General features: G+C 31.6%; 2 protein-coding genes across 2 annotated transcripts; one reads left to right on the forward strand and one right to left on the reverse strand.

The window, feature by feature from the left end:
• Positions 1–224: 224 nt before the first annotated feature.
• LOC114413361 (protein LURP-one-related 4-like) lies at positions 225–4,408 on the reverse strand. The gene is made up of 3 exons (XM_028377715.1): positions 4,305–4,408; positions 970–1,400; positions 225–854 (listed from the first exon to the last, which is right to left on the reverse strand). Exons 2-3 carry the CDS (start codon positions 1,201–1,203, stop codon positions 498–500), a joined length of 591 nt encoding a protein of 196 aa, XP_028233516.1. The 5' UTR covers positions 1,204–1,400; positions 4,305–4,408; the 3' UTR covers positions 225–497.
• Positions 4,409–10,949: 6,541 nt separating this feature from the next.
• LOC114413362 (probable LRR receptor-like serine/threonine-protein kinase At1g63430) lies at positions 10,950–16,129 on the forward strand. Its single transcript, XM_028377716.1, has 13 exons — positions 10,950–11,634; positions 12,010–12,148; positions 12,321–12,392; positions 12,531–12,674; positions 12,776–12,925; positions 13,514–13,630; positions 13,708–13,772; positions 14,035–14,271; positions 14,363–14,568; positions 14,668–14,803; positions 14,888–15,045; positions 15,204–15,419; positions 15,585–16,129. Exons 1-13 carry the CDS (start codon positions 11,550–11,552, stop codon positions 15,828–15,830), a joined length of 1,971 nt encoding a protein of 656 aa, XP_028233517.1. The 5' UTR covers positions 10,950–11,549; the 3' UTR covers positions 15,831–16,129.
• Positions 16,130–16,677: the final 548 nt, after the last annotated feature.

Genomic DNA, 16,677 nt, shown 5'->3' on the forward strand with positions numbered 1-16,677 from the left:
TCTTCTTTATATAATGAAAACTAAATTATTAATAAAGATATTATAGATCAATATTTATATATAATAGTAATATGATGCACTGATAACACACACACACATTTCTAGTTGTTTAATTTTCATTAAATAAAAATTATACCAATAAATGTAAGACCGGCTACTAACTTTTAAATTTTCGCTAATAATGATTAAAAAAACAAAGCTTAACATTTGCAGCGAACTTCTGGTAAAATTCCAAAGATCGAATGTACAATAAATTGTATCTTGTTTCCTCTGTAAACAAATATATATGTATACATAGATATATCTCTACGATCCTGACGAAGCTCAAAATCTTTATACAAACTAATTAAGCAAAAATCTGATTACAAAACTTGTCACTCAGAAAATTTACAAAGTGAATCATGTGAATAACATAGGAGTCAGTCACCGAATGAATTGTGTGTATCTCATATGGAATGGACCAACCAGCAAGTTTGTTTGTTTTTCTTTTTTTTTTTTTACATTATACCGCATATCAATCCATATACTGTGACTAAAGCCATCATAAGGGAATGATCTGTGCCAGCAGCCAAATCCAACGTTAGAACATCGTTACTCAGTACAACTCCTGTGGGTGAGTGTTTTTGCTTTGCCTCGGCAACTATTTGTCCATCTATGTTTACGATCTTAAATGCTTCTGCTTTGCCACTTATTCTCACTATGCTGTATTTTTGGCTCCCCACAGAAATTTGGCAAGTCACTTTCCCTTTGATCATTTGATTACATCTTTTAACTTGAAACCATGGTTGTTCCTGTGTACCAAAATCAGAACTGATGCACCTGTGGCCTTCCCAGCATCCAAGAGCTAGTAATCTCTGAATAATATAAAAAGGAAGAGGTCAATTATTAATCCTATGATCAAGTCATACAATAATTTAATTGAAAGATTATTAGCATATATATTGAATGTGCCATTTAACAAATTTGTACCTTCTTTATGGTGCAGAGAACTTTGCCTCGTAGATCCATGAGATTAACTTCTCTTCTTCCCTTTCTGTCATAGTTATCAACTCGATAAACTATGTCACCATTAGAGTCATAGACAGTGCAACCATTGGAGTGGAAGACAAGTGATTTCAACCATAGAGTGTATGTTTCTCTTTTGGTGGTGAGACACTGAGTCTGATCAGGAGATGTAGGTATCTGAGGGTAAACCTTGGCCATTGTTTGTAGTGTTTGAGAGAATTGGACTTAATGTTCTGTTGTGAGTATGTGGAATGAGGAAATGGTCTTGGGGCAACTTATATTTATATGCCTACCTGGTCCTACCAAGTTGGCAGTTTCTTTGAAGCACCTTTTTGGAGATAATTCTATTCAATATAACAGCACTCGTGGAAGATGGACTTATAATTAATTAATAACTGCAAAGAAAAATTTATGATGTGGATTAACCCCCCTGGATTAATTAATTAACCAGGCCAGTTTCATCTTAAGTGCTATATACTAATACCATATTATTTATGTCTTTGTTTTGGCTGTTACAATCATGCTATATGTGGATCGAGCACTAATCTACCTTTCGAGGATTAAATTTAATCTAATGGAAAACGGAACAGTTATCATAAAACACTCATGAAAGCTTTTTCTCATGATTGGACTATAAAGTTGAAAAGCTTTTTCATCCCACCCGTGACATTGTTAATGGAAAGTCATCTGTCCTCTTAAACTTTCTAACGAACTATGATTTTTACAAGAATGAATGTGTCTCTGACACGGTTTATTGTTTTCATTATTTAAAAAATAACCATTAAGTTATATATTACTGTATTTTTAAATGTAATAAATGATTTTTCATCAAATTATAATTTTGTTTATTTAAGCACTATCATAAAAACATTCTTTAACAACATAGTGTCGTGTGATTGACTGATCATCATATCTCTCAAGTATGCCATTAAGGTTTTGATTACCAAATGTGTATATATGAAATAACATTAATAAGGAAAGTTAATCTTTTAAATAAAATTCAGTATTTCAAGATATGAGTCCTTAATTCTTAGTCAGAAGAGATCCGAGTTTCCAAAAAAAACATCAACGTTCATTGACATTAGTACCAACTTAATATAATGTATGCTATGCCCCATTTTTGAGGTGAATCAAAATAATTGGGTGCCAAATTCGGTAAAGTGGAGTTAGCTGAAGGGACAAAGGGTTATAGAAAGGAATATACACAGAGAGAGTACTTGGGAGGAACATAAAGAAATGGAAAGTCGTCATATCCCAATGGAGCACGTTTTAGGCATTGGATAGGGCGTGGAAAACACCAACGGATTTTTAAATAAAGCAGGGAGCAGCCAACGCTGCATAATTATACAGATGAGTTAGTTTATATATGTGCTCTGACTTTCATTTGAAAAATATTATAACTAAGCATGCACTTATCAAAAAGGCTTTCCATTTCATGGCATTAGCTGAAAACTTTGAAGGAATAGATAGGATTAAAAACTAAAAACTACTTTTCAAATGAACCTAGTTCATTTCCAATTATAATGGTCGTTGATGTCATTCTAGTGCAGACATTGCTTGTGTAGTTATCTGTTAAAAAATTGGTCGGCTGTGGCAGTTGATGTCACCATCATAAAGAGATAAATCATTTTTTATTGTATACTTATCGGCTACACCATAATTAAATCATTATCCGGTATAGCTCCTCTTTACTTTGGGAGCTAAATGGGTGTCATTAGGTGAATTATAATATGCGTTATGATAATTAGCACTGAACCAAAAGGCATTGCTTGCATCATAGCCAATAATATACCTTGAATTGGTTCAGTCAGCGTAATTTCATGAAGGAAGGGATTTGACTTTTTCTAAAATGTTGAGGCATCTTACACGATAAAGGATAGAGTTACAATTATATTAATTAAAAAAACTAATAATTAAAATTTTAATAATTTCTTATAATCTGTTGTTGTGTATGTTTCTGTGTATTATTATAATCTTAACATTGGCAGTTACTACACCACACTTTAAAGGAGCTAAGGAAGAAGTGAACCGAATTTTGTTCAGGAATAGATAAAAGCTTGTTATTGGTTACTCTAAATTATCAATTATCATTATCGTACATAAGGTAAACATATTTAATAAAAACGTGTTAAATATAAGAGCTTTATATATTATAAGCATTTGATACAATGAGTAGTTGCAAATTTTTTTAAAGGATATTCATGAAATCTTATTTGATATTAGTGAAATAAATAAGCTTCAACATGATGCTTATTAAGTTAGCATTCATCATATACAAATTTTATTGAAAAAAATTATAAAAGGATTACAAGTCAATTTTATAAGCTTAATCAAACATGTGCCATTTTCATCACAAGTGCTAAAATATATGATAGAAAATGGATCCTCTCCATGTTCTACCTCTGCAATAGGAGGGGAAAATAAAGAGAAAAAGAGGAGAGAAAATAGAGAAATGAGAAGTTAAAAGTTAGAAGAAGAAAAAAAAGGAAACAAGAGAGATGACGAGAGAGACTACTATAGAGAGGATCCGTGTTATGGTAGAAAGTGGTAAGATAAACTCCCTTTTTTTTTTAAACAAAATAAGACAAACTTAATTAAGTCACGTAAAATCTAAATCATCTAAGTGTGTGATTGTTTATATGTTTGAACTTCTATTTCCCCTTGTTAATGTACTTCCAATGTGAATTTATGTCTCTATTCAACTGAAGTGAACAGGTATTCAAACACACTATAAGCCATTAACTTCTATTTTGATGTAATTTCCTCCTTCTTCTCTTTTCCCTCTGGCCTATTTCATTACAAAAACAAGGCTGGTGTCATCGAGTTTGCTCAACAAATATTAATTACGATTAATATGGATTTCGCTACAATATGGATAATTATTAATTATTATATACTAGTAGTATTTTATATGTTTCTTTTTAAACATATGTCCTTTTTATTGGTTTATTAATGCGAGTCATTCATATGCGTATTGTTTGCATAACGTCACATTCAATACAATAATCATAAAACAGGCACATATGACATGTCTCAACTCCCAGGCATGCAATTAATAATAGAGTATTGTATGTACAGGGACATATTCCACCGAATCAATCAAAATGTGTCTGTATATGTATTTGTATTTCTAACAAATCAATTAATTAAAAGAAAGTTCATGTCGAAAATCTTATATTGTGGATTCGAAGCCCGGATTATATTAGGTGGCAATGACAATTGACATGCATTAATTCTGACAAGCAATATTACGCTATACATATACATGCAAGAATCATCTATATGTAGTATATACATACCTTTGATGCTCTTAAATTTTTGGCAAATTGTTGTCTTGAAATGCAATTCCACAAAAGACACGCAAAGAAACAGTAATAACAGTTGTTGAGCTATAAACTTGAGGAATAATAGGGATATATATCGCGATGGATGAAACTGACTTTGTATATATAATAAAATGGTGGATAGAAGCAAACAACAAATTAAACTCTCTCGCGATATATTCATAAACTAATTAAGAGATATACATAAACATAAATTAATTGGTAAGAGTGTTCCATTATATTCCTTGGTTTAATTGGGCAAGGCCCCTAGGAATAGACATTATTTCTATCAAGTGGCGCCGTAAAAAAGACAATGATATGCCAAATCATTTGATAAGTATTAAGTTGGAAATTAAAATAAATCAAAACAGAGAATCGATCTTATGTTGAGAACAAATGAAAGTGGACATAAATTCTAATGTCATTATGTTGTTATAATAATATATAACCGAGGCTGCTGATATACTTGGTCACACTCATTCACACGTTTTTATCGAGACATCAACTCACCTTTCACTTATCTGCGCCTAATATGTTTTATCACTTCTATTTATGACTCATAAAGTGGAATGGATCATCGTACCAAAGGACTAGAAAAGGTCTTACTCTATACTAGTATTAGAAAAAATTGAAACTATTAACCGCAGCTCTATGTTTTTGACTACTCTAAACCACATTTTAATTGTTTGTCTGCACTCATAAAGTAGGATTTGCTAATTAAAAAATAAAATCCTTTTTATTTATTTTAATGTTCATTTTAGTTGTTATGTTAATTAAATTGGATTTTCAATCTATGAATTACATCCAATATTGCTCTCAAAATAAAACCTCAATATAAATAATTTTGTTTATTAGTTACGGATGTGAAAAAACACCAATGCGACAAAAATTCTGTGCTTGAAGATGGCCAAATAATCTCCATTGATTTGTTCATTGACATGTACATATATGTCATTACATATATGAGACTACCAACCACATCAACAAACTTTCTCAAGATATCGAATAAGGAACAAATCCTTTTCCTTGAAATCATGTTATATATTATATATCAGTCTCTATTAATAGGTCTTGAATAATAAATCACACAAATAAATACGATATTATATCCAATCTAAACATAAAATCTTAAGACAATAGGTATGTAAGATAATTTCACTTACATACATCTCATTTAATTTATACATTTCACATTCCATATACAGAAGGAGAAGGATGTGAGAGAATCATTATTCTTGAAATATATTAAGGACTCATTTGCTTACATTTTTTTAAAAAAATAATTCAAATATATATAAAAAGCTAACTAGTTTCTATTTAGAGAGTTTAAGAAAAATAAAAGTGATTATTTATTTTGTTACAATTATAAAATGTATTCTTTTAAAAATCATGTTTTGCTTTATACATACTTTTGATCTCCGACCATATTTATATGTTAATTTTAAACGTTTTTTTTATATGTTTTGTCTTGTACTTTTGATCTCCGACCATTTTTTATTTATCCATTATTTTAGAGAATAAATGATTTTAAATCTTTCCTAAATTAATTTTTAGTATAAATGAGTTATAAAAATAGTAAAAAAATGAAAATAATTTTATAAAAATTCGGTCAAATATTTTTCTTTTATTTTTGTTTGCTTACTTGAAGTGGGGTCTAAGAAAAATCTATAAGAACAACAATTTGTGTGTGTTAGCCCAGTGGACTTTGGCCCAAATATGGGATGGAGAGCAGATTACTAAGGATGCTATAATCATATGGACCCAAAAAAATAAATAAAAGGATACTGTTAGGTGGTTATGCATTATAACAACGAACAGAAGTAGCTTTATCTTAAGGTAAATCTAACTATTTTTACGATTAACTACTCTTAAGCCTATCAATATGATGCATGTGGGAATAATAAAAAATCAATGTATTGACCTCAGTCACTAATCATACAGTTTCTTTAATCTCGTGTCGGTATTAAAGAGCTTAAGAGTGAAGTATCGCTTAGAGTAATTATTTTAGCGCACTGTGTAGAATTAAGGTAAATTTTCCTTGACCAATATAAACAAATTGTAATAATAAAAAAATTTAATTTACATACACAATCAACCAATATAAAATTTTTATTCATATGATTTTTAACGTAAATATTATAAAAATTAATAAATTTATTATATATAGTGATTTATAATTAAATAATATCGTGACTGAAGTGTATTAACTATTTTCACATAACAAAATGGTAAAAGAATGTGACCAAATTAAGCACTTAAAGAGGATAATCTATTTAATCTTCTAGTAAAATTGAAGGTACTACATTGCTTATAACCAAACCTGAATTCTCGGCCGTAGCGAAGGAAAAAGAAAGGTCCTAAAGCATGCTTGAGCGTGAAGTAACATATCTGTGATTTTGGCAATTTTAAAGCAATGGGATTTTTGAAAGTAAGGGAGATAATTTGACTTGAAAACCCAAAAATAGTTGCCGTAAGCTACTTTTAAGCTCACCCATTTGATAGTGCTCTTACTTTCCAAAATTAGCCTATGTTATATATCCGTGTGTCCAACCAAACTTCCAATTCCTTGCTCTTGAATCAATTTTGATTACGAATTGGACAGATAAACTAACTTCCTAAGGGAAAAAAACATTGTTGAGCAGAAACAAATTAAAAAGCAAGGAAACAAACTAAAATTGAAAGATATAAAATTGATTTAGTAATGAAAGGAAAACGAAAGAAGAGAAGAGGGGCATATTTAAATCTCCTGGTGAGAAAAATAACAATTCTAATAATTACTATTTATCAATAAAAATAAATAAAATTGGTCTCACAATAAGAATAAGAATTAAGAAGCACTGTCCCCAACATATTATGTCGCCTCAATTAGTGTTCGGGAAACATGATAATGTCGCATGGGAAGAAATTTTGCACATTAATTACAAAATTTACTATTTGCAAGAATTATATTAGTAGGGCCAACTTTAGGACTCTTCTCTATCAATCACTTAACTTTCCCGTGGCACTTTAATTAATCTCCTCTCTATATGCTCTTTAACTTATTACTTAGTGATAACTTTCATGGGGCAACTCTTTTTCTTAGTAGATATCCGGCTATACACACATACTTAAGGATAAACCTTTGATCATGATTATTGCTAACCATACTACATGATACACTACGTTGATTCACGGACTACCTTTAGGAAAGTTTGTAAAAATTGTTAGATTACACAAAAGCAAAGAGAGAGAAAAATGATAAGGGAGGCATTGATGGGACAATGGCAACCAAATAAATGAAGAAACCTAACAAGGAACAGGGAAAGTAAGTACGTAGAGGAATTTCTCTTTCTCTTTCTTGTGGAAGAGAGTATATTTGAATAAAGAAATATGCATGTGGGGGAACCAATGAAAAGCACGCACATGGGGGATTCTTCGTGCCAGGTGAAAGGAAGCCCCAAACTCCAAACATGGATGTAGATGGAACTTTGACAAAAGCTAAAACAAAAAACCATCTCAGATTATAAAAGTTCTAGCAATACATGACCCAACCTGTCTTTATGCTACATCTCCAATACTTGATAGCTAATCAATTAGCTGACTTCAAATACAATTAAAAAAATACGTGTACAGCATTTATATTCATTTTCTCATATTTTTGTTTATTTTATTTGCTCATATTCGTAAGCTTAACTGGGTTTTGAAGGCGCCTTATTGCGCAATCTGGTTCAATATCATTAGGTTCCTTCTTCCTTTAAATATACTCCAACCTTTTTAAGAGGGTCTTGCTTGGAAGCACTTTTGGTGAGGGCCCTCTAACTTAAACAATATCTCCATTTGTCTTTTGTTACCCCTTATCATTATAAATAGACTTCGATATACCATTAATACAAAAAGTCAAATAAAAATAATTTCATGTTTACTAAGTTTGGCATTTAATTATGGACATTTCTTGCCTTTCAAAAAAAAAAATTATGGAAATTAAGCTGTAAAAAATAAAAAGACGATTGCCTGTTTGATTTCACGTTTGAGTAAAATTGATTATGAAAATAACGAGAGACAAGTTGTATCGGGAATGCATTTTTCATTGAAAAAATATGAAAATTGATTTTATAATGATAGAACAAACGAACTTAAAGTAAGCAGATATATGAACATAAACATGAAGATATGGAAGAAAATAATAAGATAAATTCACCCGCAAATGCAGGACAATATAATGCATGAATGGCTTATTAATTAATCAAAAACAGAAATTAGAAAAGAAATGGTTTTGGATGGATAACAAATGTGAAATGTAGAGTTTCGGAAGCATTTCCTTTCTTATTTGAAAAAAGCACTTTCACTTAACTAATAAATCGCATAACTAAACATCAGCCGTACAATTTAAATCATTAATTTTTAGCTAGTAATAGTATTCTTTAATAAAAAAAAAATTATTCAAAATAACTTTTCGCATGCAGGACAGTTGTTGTTATTACGTTCACATTAACTAGTTAAGGAAAAAGAGATCAATTTTTGTTAAAGAAATTATAACATTTTTAAGTATTACTTTTGTAATAATATGTTGAAAAGAAAAACTATAGGTGATTTAAAAATTACTATATATCACATACTTCTTCCTGTATTCAATAAGAGCGAATTTACTAAAAAATTACTTAATTGTTTCTGTTTTTTTAGAAAATGACATATATTATTCTACTCATTAATTAATCATTATATTTATCAATTAGATCACTAAAAAAATATTTATTAATTAGAGAAATGTGATTGAGATTAAACGCCGGGGTTGGCGAGTAAATTTAAGTTGTGCCAAAAATCAATTCAAGTGATTTTGTCTTTATTTATTTGTTTGTTTTATTACGATAAATCGCGATATCTATTATGATTACTCGAGAGCTTGGCGACAAAAGTCATAAAACATCAAACTCACCTCATTTTTATTATTTACTTCAAATACAAATTTTTTTATATCATATAATATTAGTGTGTAGTATCAAAATATTCATCAATTTTACTCGTATATTTATACATGATTCTTTTTACAAAAGTACGACATCAATCAGTTGTTTCAAATTTCAATAGTATATTCCTAATTACTTCATTATTTTATTTACATGTAGAAATGTCATTACTGTTTTACAAAACATCCTTGTGTATTTAATTTATTGTGAACTGCATATGAAATTATATTTTATTGGATTAAACACAATAGTTATGAAATCTCTTAATTAACAGACGTTATTTGTCTAGAATTTGAAATCTGAATTTGCATTCTCATGTGTAAGATATTGAACTGGCTTACCTAATAATATTTAAACTTTAACCACCATCATCCTCACCTTCGGCCCCTAGCAGTATATCCTGGTAAGACTGTTCTTGACCATTGTTCTCACCACTCTCTACAATCTCCATGTTCCACGTTTTAACTTTTTTCTTGCTACGATCCAACATATCTTCCTCCTTGTTTGATGCCTTATTACATGGAGAATTGGAAACCCTAGCAGAGTTTTCCATTTTTAATATGTCCGGTTGTTGAAACAAAATAAAAATTGAATCATATAGTTCATCGATTTTATCCATCTTCTTCTATTTTCAAATTCAAATGTAATTAACACTTAATGGATCAAAATCAATCTAACATTTTTTTATGTTTAATTTTGTTATTACTATCTCTCCCTCTTTCTCTCTTTTTCCCTCCCACTCTTTTTTCCCCTCTCTTTTTCTCCTCCATTTATCCTCTTTTGTCAATGATATGAGACCATAAGAGCTTCACATGCAAGGTACTAGTGTGATCCACTTAGGTTTAAGTTTCATGTCAATGAAGATTACAGCAATATAAAGCTACTTTTGTAGTTTATAGTGACATGTTGTAAATTCTTTTTCTATAATGGTCACTGTTTTTTTTTTTTTACATCATAATGATCAATATTTAAAATATGTTAGAACCATAAATAAGGGAAAATAAAAATTTCATTTATAAATTACTTTATTTAATTTTTCTAAAATTGAAAATATGGAATTGGGTTTAGTGTCCACATTTAATATTCAACTATGTCTTGAATATGATTGTTTTTAAAGAAGAATAGCCATAGAGAATTGAGAGAAAATATAAAATTTAGTTTAGTTTAATTTATGTTTATCCTTATGGATAAATTAGTGACAAAAACAATATAATTTGAAGAAAAACTATTACATTTGACTTTAAAAGAGTGAGATGGGAAGAAAAAATAAATAAATACTATTGTGTGGAAACAAAAGAAAATGTAAAATCCAATTTTATCTCTCAAGATAAATTAAAGTGACAAAAGCTGTTCAATTAAAGAGAAATAATTACTGTAAAAAAAAAAGAAAAAAATATTAAAGATGAAAAATTATATATTACTTATCATTTTTTTATATTCTCTTATAATTTATACAATAATTTTTTTTAATTTGTTAACCAGCACTCTCGGAGGACAGATTAACAAAACCTTCTCTCCTTATTACCAATTGTCCAACTGTAAGTTAATCTCGATTTGAACAACCTTTGAGGCTTTGACTTTGACTAAGGACGAGAAATACGCGATTACCAACTTCTCGTGTCACGACATTGAAGAGACAATATATGCATAGCAATCAGCACCTCTCATTATGGAAAAAGAAAGAGAAAAAAAAAAAAAAGAAGCAATGTGCAGCATCACAATCACCAATTAATCCCTGTTACACACACTAATCACTCCAATTTCTTTGATTTTGAAACAAAGAAGCACAGTCCAAGTCCTAAGAGCACACCACACAAAAACAGAGAATTTTTACATTAAAAGCTTCCATAAACCGCCATTTTAAACGTAATTCAAAATAAAAGGCCCTTCTTTTTCATCAGCCCAAGTGTGCCATCAAAATCCAAACTTGGATAATCTCTCTTTGAATCCAAGTTTCATCCTCTTCTGGGTTGTCTTCAGACTTATAGTCTAGTGCAGTGTCAGTGTCACCCTCTTTCACCTCTCCCTCATTCCATTACCACTTCTCAAATCCACCATTTAAAACTCTATCAGTAGTGTGCATTTTCAGAACCTCTCAACTTGGCCAAGTTTGTACTTTTTTTCATGATATAAATCCCAGCAAGTTCTGGGAAATTCAGTTTCATAACATCATTTTTTTATTTGCTGAGTTCTACTTTTGTTGGAAAGAACACCTTGGAGGGTGACTAACAAGGAAGAAGCAGAAGCAACATAGTGGGTAGAAAATTTTGGGAGGAAAATGAAGTTATATACTTCATTTTTGTTTCTTGCTTTGGTTTCCATGCTCTCTTTTGTGGCTTCTGTCATGGTCCCTAAAAATGAAGGTGAGAATCATGACTAAGTATTCACTTTCTCTCTCAGATCTCGATTATGTACTTGTTTTGACTTCTGTTTGAATGCTGGGAAGAGACAAAGAAAGCACCACAATGGTTAATCTGATGATCTTTTGGCTCTTACTAGTCAATGATCTCCTTTGAGTTCTAGTCTGATGTGTATAGTATCATGATATCACCATGTAGCAAAGTTTGCCATTTTTGGTTCTTGGGTGAACTTGAAAGTTTTGAGATCGAATAATTGTTTTTCTTTCTCCTTGTACTTTTGCCTTGGCTAACTATCGTATACATTCACAGCAATGAAGCATTAGCCTTGTGTTTTGTTGTTATTATTTTTTGAGTTGTAGAAATATTTTTTCTGTACAGTTTTGGCACTTAAAACTTTCAAGGAAGCTGTGTATGAAGATCCACATATGGTTTTGTCCAATTGGAATACTTTGGATTCAGATCTTTGTGACTGGAATGGTGTTTCTTGCACTGCAACTCGAGATCATGTGATCAAGCTGTAAGATTTAAAATACCATGGATCCATTTAGCATTTAATATATTTCTTTGGGGGTGTATATTTTGTCCTGTCCTGCAATGTAACATGCTTCATGGCTGAGACAGTAAATTAATGACATACATTTCTAAGATAGCACATTTCTAATACGACAGAGTGGAATCCTTTTTTGCAGTAACTTATCTGGGGCTTCATTAAGGGGATTTCTTGCTCCAGAATTTGGGAAAATCACCTACTTACAAGAACTGTATGTTCCTTGTTTCTCCTATACATCATTCTGCAAACCTAGCTTCATTTAATTAGTGATTCAGTGTTATTACCACGACTTATTGAACTGGAATTAATTATCATCGATGTAACTAACTTTTGGTTCTTATTGTTGTAGGATCTTGCATGGCAACAGTCTCATTGGAGTAATACCTAAAGAATTGGGCATGTTGAAATCTCTCAAGGTGTTGGATTTGGGAATGAATCAGTTAACTGGACCAATTCCTCCAGAGATTGGAAATTTGACCCAAGTTATGAAAATGTAAAAGGAAATTATTAATTAATTTGCTCTTCCAGAATTGTCGACTCTTAAATAAATTATTTTGATGGACTAGTGTTTTCAATTCCATTGCATTCTTGCAGAAACCTGCAGTCCAATGGGTTGACTGGTAGGCTACCTCCAGAACTAGGAAAATTGAAATACCTTCAAGAGCTTCGGCTGGATAGGAATAAGCTTCAAGGATCTCTTCCTGGTGGTGGAAGTTCAAATTTTTCTTCAAATATGCATGGGATGTGAGTAAAATTTTCTGAAATGAATTAGTGTAGTTTGTTTACTAATTCATCATCATCATTCAGGTAGTCTTTTCTCATCTGATTGATAAAACTCTTCTTTCTCTATGACTACAGTACATGCTATAAAGTGTAGGCCTGTAGGACTCTTATATCTATGGTAGATTACCATGGTGAGATGGGTTAGTCTATAGGCTTCATTTTGGTCTGCATACAATTGGTAGGATTCAAATTTCTGTTTTCTTCAAATGTCATTTACCAGTTTCATTTGTGTCTACTAAAGCAAACAAGACATAGTTTCTTGCATTATCTTTTATGTTTACTATAAGGGAATACAGTAATTTTTGCATGTGAGACATGTGATATGATAATTTATCATTGCTACAATTGTCAAATTTTCATTGAGCTCAGGAAGCAAGTCATTGGGATAAGGATATATATAGTTAAGAAGACTTAAATCACCTTTGACATTAAAATTGTTGTATCTAGAAAGCATTGTCAAGCTCACCCGTTAAGTATAAAATACCAAGTTACACAATCGAAATTTGGATATTATTAATCTGACTCGTATTTTTCCTATTATTTGTTCAGGTATGCCTCGGGTGTGAATTTAACTGGCTTCTGTCGTTCGTCTCAGTTAAAAGTTGCAGATTTTTCATGTAACTTTTTTGTTGGTAGCATACCCAAATGCTTGGCATATCTTCCAAGGTACTCTATTGATCTTCTTGTTAAGTTGGCATTATAGTCAACCTCTTTTCTTATAAAACATAAACTTTATCATGCAGATCAAGCTTTCAAGGAAATTGTCTCCATATCAAAGACATAAAACAGCGGACTTCGGTGCAATGTGGTATGTAAGACATGATATTTTTTGCATTTAAAATTTAAGGCATCAGTTAGGATGTGTCTTCATCAACATATCATAAATTTGACTTGTACAGAAGAGATGAAATGTGCTTATTAGTCTAGACTTCATTATGTTGAGAACGCAATGATGGATAATACAAACTTTTGTGAATCTGATATACATCTGATTCATTTTACTCGAATATACTCTGCCTATAATTGTTTCTTGCTTGTTTTACATCTAATAATGAACTATAATTTAATAGCTGGTGCTTCAGTAGTGAACCCAAAGTACCAACCTGCTACTAAACATGTGACCAAGCATCAAGAAGCATCAAAACCTGCTTGGCTTTTGGCTCTAGAAATAGTGACTGGAACCATGGTTGGTTCTCTCTTTATTATTGCTATTCTCACTGCGATTCAGAGGTGTAACAACAAATCATCTATCATTATTCCTTGGAAAAAATCTGCAAGCGGAAAAGATTATATGGCAGTACATATAGGTTTGTGTTTGTTTGCTTTTTACTGTGTATTTAGTATTTACTACTGATATTTTGTATAGTATTTTGAACATATCATACTATCAATGTGCAGACTCCGAGATGTTGAAGGATGTGATGAGGTATAACAGGCAGGACCTTGAAGTGGCCTGTGAAGACTTCAGCAACATAATTGGGTCCTCACCAGATAGTGTGGTCTACAAGGGTACAATGAAAGGTGGGCCTGAGATTGCTGTGATTTCCCTCTGCATTAGGGAAGATAATTGGACAGGATACCTTGAGCTCTATTTTCAGAGAGAGGTAAATGGATTGGAACATTCCTATCCTTACAGTGTGCAAGAATTGACAGACAAATAATTGAACTAGCCTTTAAATTTTTCTGCTATTGATGCACTTCAGGTGGCAGACTTGGCAAGGTTAAATCATGATAACACAGGAAAGCTGCTAGGATATTGTAGAGAGAGCAATCCATTTACAAGGATGCTGGTTTTTGAATATGCATCAAATGGGACACTTTATGAGCACCTACATTGTTGTAAGCCACGGTTCTTAACTCGTTTACATGTATTTTTTTTCCTGTGTATCAGTACCTTAAATCATTTTGAAATTATGGCTACAGATGAAGAAGGTTGCCAGTTGTCTTGGACAAGGCGTATGAAGATTATCATAGGCATTGCACGTGGACTTAAGTATTTGCACACTGAAATTGAGCCGCCATTCACTATCTCAGAATTGAATTCCAATGCCGTTTACCTCACAGAAGATTTTTCCCCTAAGGTGTTTATGCAACCTAGTTTAAGCTTTCTAGCATACCTATTATGATTGTGCAAAATATCTTACTGCACTGAAAAATGAGGATAAGAGTCGTTTAACATGCACCTATGTTTATTTGCTGTATATTATTTTTTCTCATTTGAATGAACCTTAAATTTCAGCTGGTTGATTTTGAAAGTTGGAAGACAATTCTTGAAAGATCAGAAAGAAACTCTGGTAATGTTAGTAGCCAGGGTGCTGTTTGTGTTCTACCAAACACTCTTGAAGCGCGCCGTCTCGACACCAAAGGAAACATTTATGCTTTTGCAGTACTTCTATTGGAGATAATCAGTGGGAGACCTCCATACTGCAAGGACAAAGGGTACTTGGTGGATTGGGTAAGAAATTTCCTAAAATTTTGAATTTCTTTTAAGGCATCATTACTTAAAAAGAGCATTATGGATCCAAATTTTCTCCTTTGTTGTAAAAATAACTTATCTATAAGTACTTATATGATAAACACTTATTTAATAAGTCTTTAATGTTAAACTCATGTGGTGCAGGCTAGGGACTATCTTGAAATGCCAGAAGTAATGTCATATGTGGTGGATCCAGAGTTGAAACATTTTAGATATGAAGACCTCAAAGCAATATGTGAGGTGATAACTCTTTGCATCAGTCCTGATCCCTCTGTCCGTCCATCAATGCGTGAATTATGCACTATTCTGGAGAGCAGAATAGACACAACAATAAATTTGGAGCTAAAGGCATCATCACTGGCTTGGGCTGAGCTAGCACTTTCATCATAATTGAGCCAATAATACTCAACTAACTCAACATACACTACAACTGAAGCAGACCTATAACCATTAATACTTCTCTAACTACTTTTCTTTCTTCCCTTCCCTTGCTCTGCTTTTCATTTTAATCTATTTAATTATATTTCTCACCTGTAAATGATTGTTCAGAAAAAGGGAATGTGCAAGGGTTAAGGTATCCTTGTATAGCTGTGGTTGACTAGTAGAAGTTGATAAATCAATGGCAAAACAAATTGTGTTGACAACTGGCTTTTCCTTTTCTTTTTGTATATGTTGAACCTTTTGTGATTCTTCTTGGGCCCAGAGGTTTACTTTTTGGCTATGCACAAAGTCTGGCTTACAGGGACCGTTCGTTTGCAGAGAAAAATAGCGGAAAAGGGAATAAACAGTAAATTGAAATTAAATCCATACTTTTACATTTTACTTTAATTCAAAACTTTTATCTTAATTTACTTTCATTTTGTTTCTTTCCACTCTACCGGACGGATTCATAGTATTTACCATTCAATTCTACATGTTCATATCAAAACATAAGAAAATGACAGTTGTATGGGCACAGGGCAATGCATGATTAAGCTGATCGATGATCAAACAAACCCACGTTGACGTTGTTTTAACCAAACGCGTCATTAAGGTTTTTTGGACGCTTCAAACGTCCCTTTGCGGCTGTTGGAATCTTTTTGCACTCAACCAAATTTGGTTTGTTCATCCCATTCCCATTATTTCCACTACTATTTCAAGTTTTTGTTTCGGTATCAAGTTTTGTAATAAAAGTAACATGGTGTGAATGTAACATTTATAATTACATTAACATGAATGGCCATTCTAGTAACTTTAT

The sequence above is a fragment of the Glycine soja genome, chromosome 5, assembly GCF_004193775.1.
Source record: "Glycine soja cultivar W05 chromosome 5, ASM419377v2, whole genome shotgun sequence".
Lineage (NCBI taxonomy): Eukaryota > Viridiplantae > Streptophyta > Magnoliopsida > Fabales > Fabaceae > Glycine > Glycine soja.

What these genes read in the sequence shown, in the direction of transcription:
- LOC114413361 (XM_028377715.1), bottom strand. Translation starts at nt 1,203, where the DNA reads ATGGCCAAGGTTTACCCTCAGATACCTACATCTCCTGATCAGACTCAG. An exon ending in TTCTCTGCACCATAAAGAAG is followed by an intron (nt 855 to 969) that starts GTACAAATTTGT and finishes TATATTATTCAG; the next exon opens with AGATTACTAGCTCTTGGATG.
- LOC114413362 (XM_028377716.1), top strand. Translation starts at nt 11,550, where the DNA reads ATGAAGTTATATACTTCATTTTTGTTTCTTGCTTTGGTTTCCATGCTC. An exon ending in ATCACCTACTTACAAGAACT is followed by an intron (nt 12,393 to 12,530) that starts GTATGTTCCTTG and finishes TTATTGTTGTAG; the next exon opens with GATCTTGCATGGCAACAGTC. An exon ending in AAGGGTACTTGGTGGATTGG is followed by an intron (nt 15,420 to 15,584) that starts GTAAGAAATTTC and finishes CATGTGGTGCAG; the next exon opens with GCTAGGGACTATCTTGAAAT.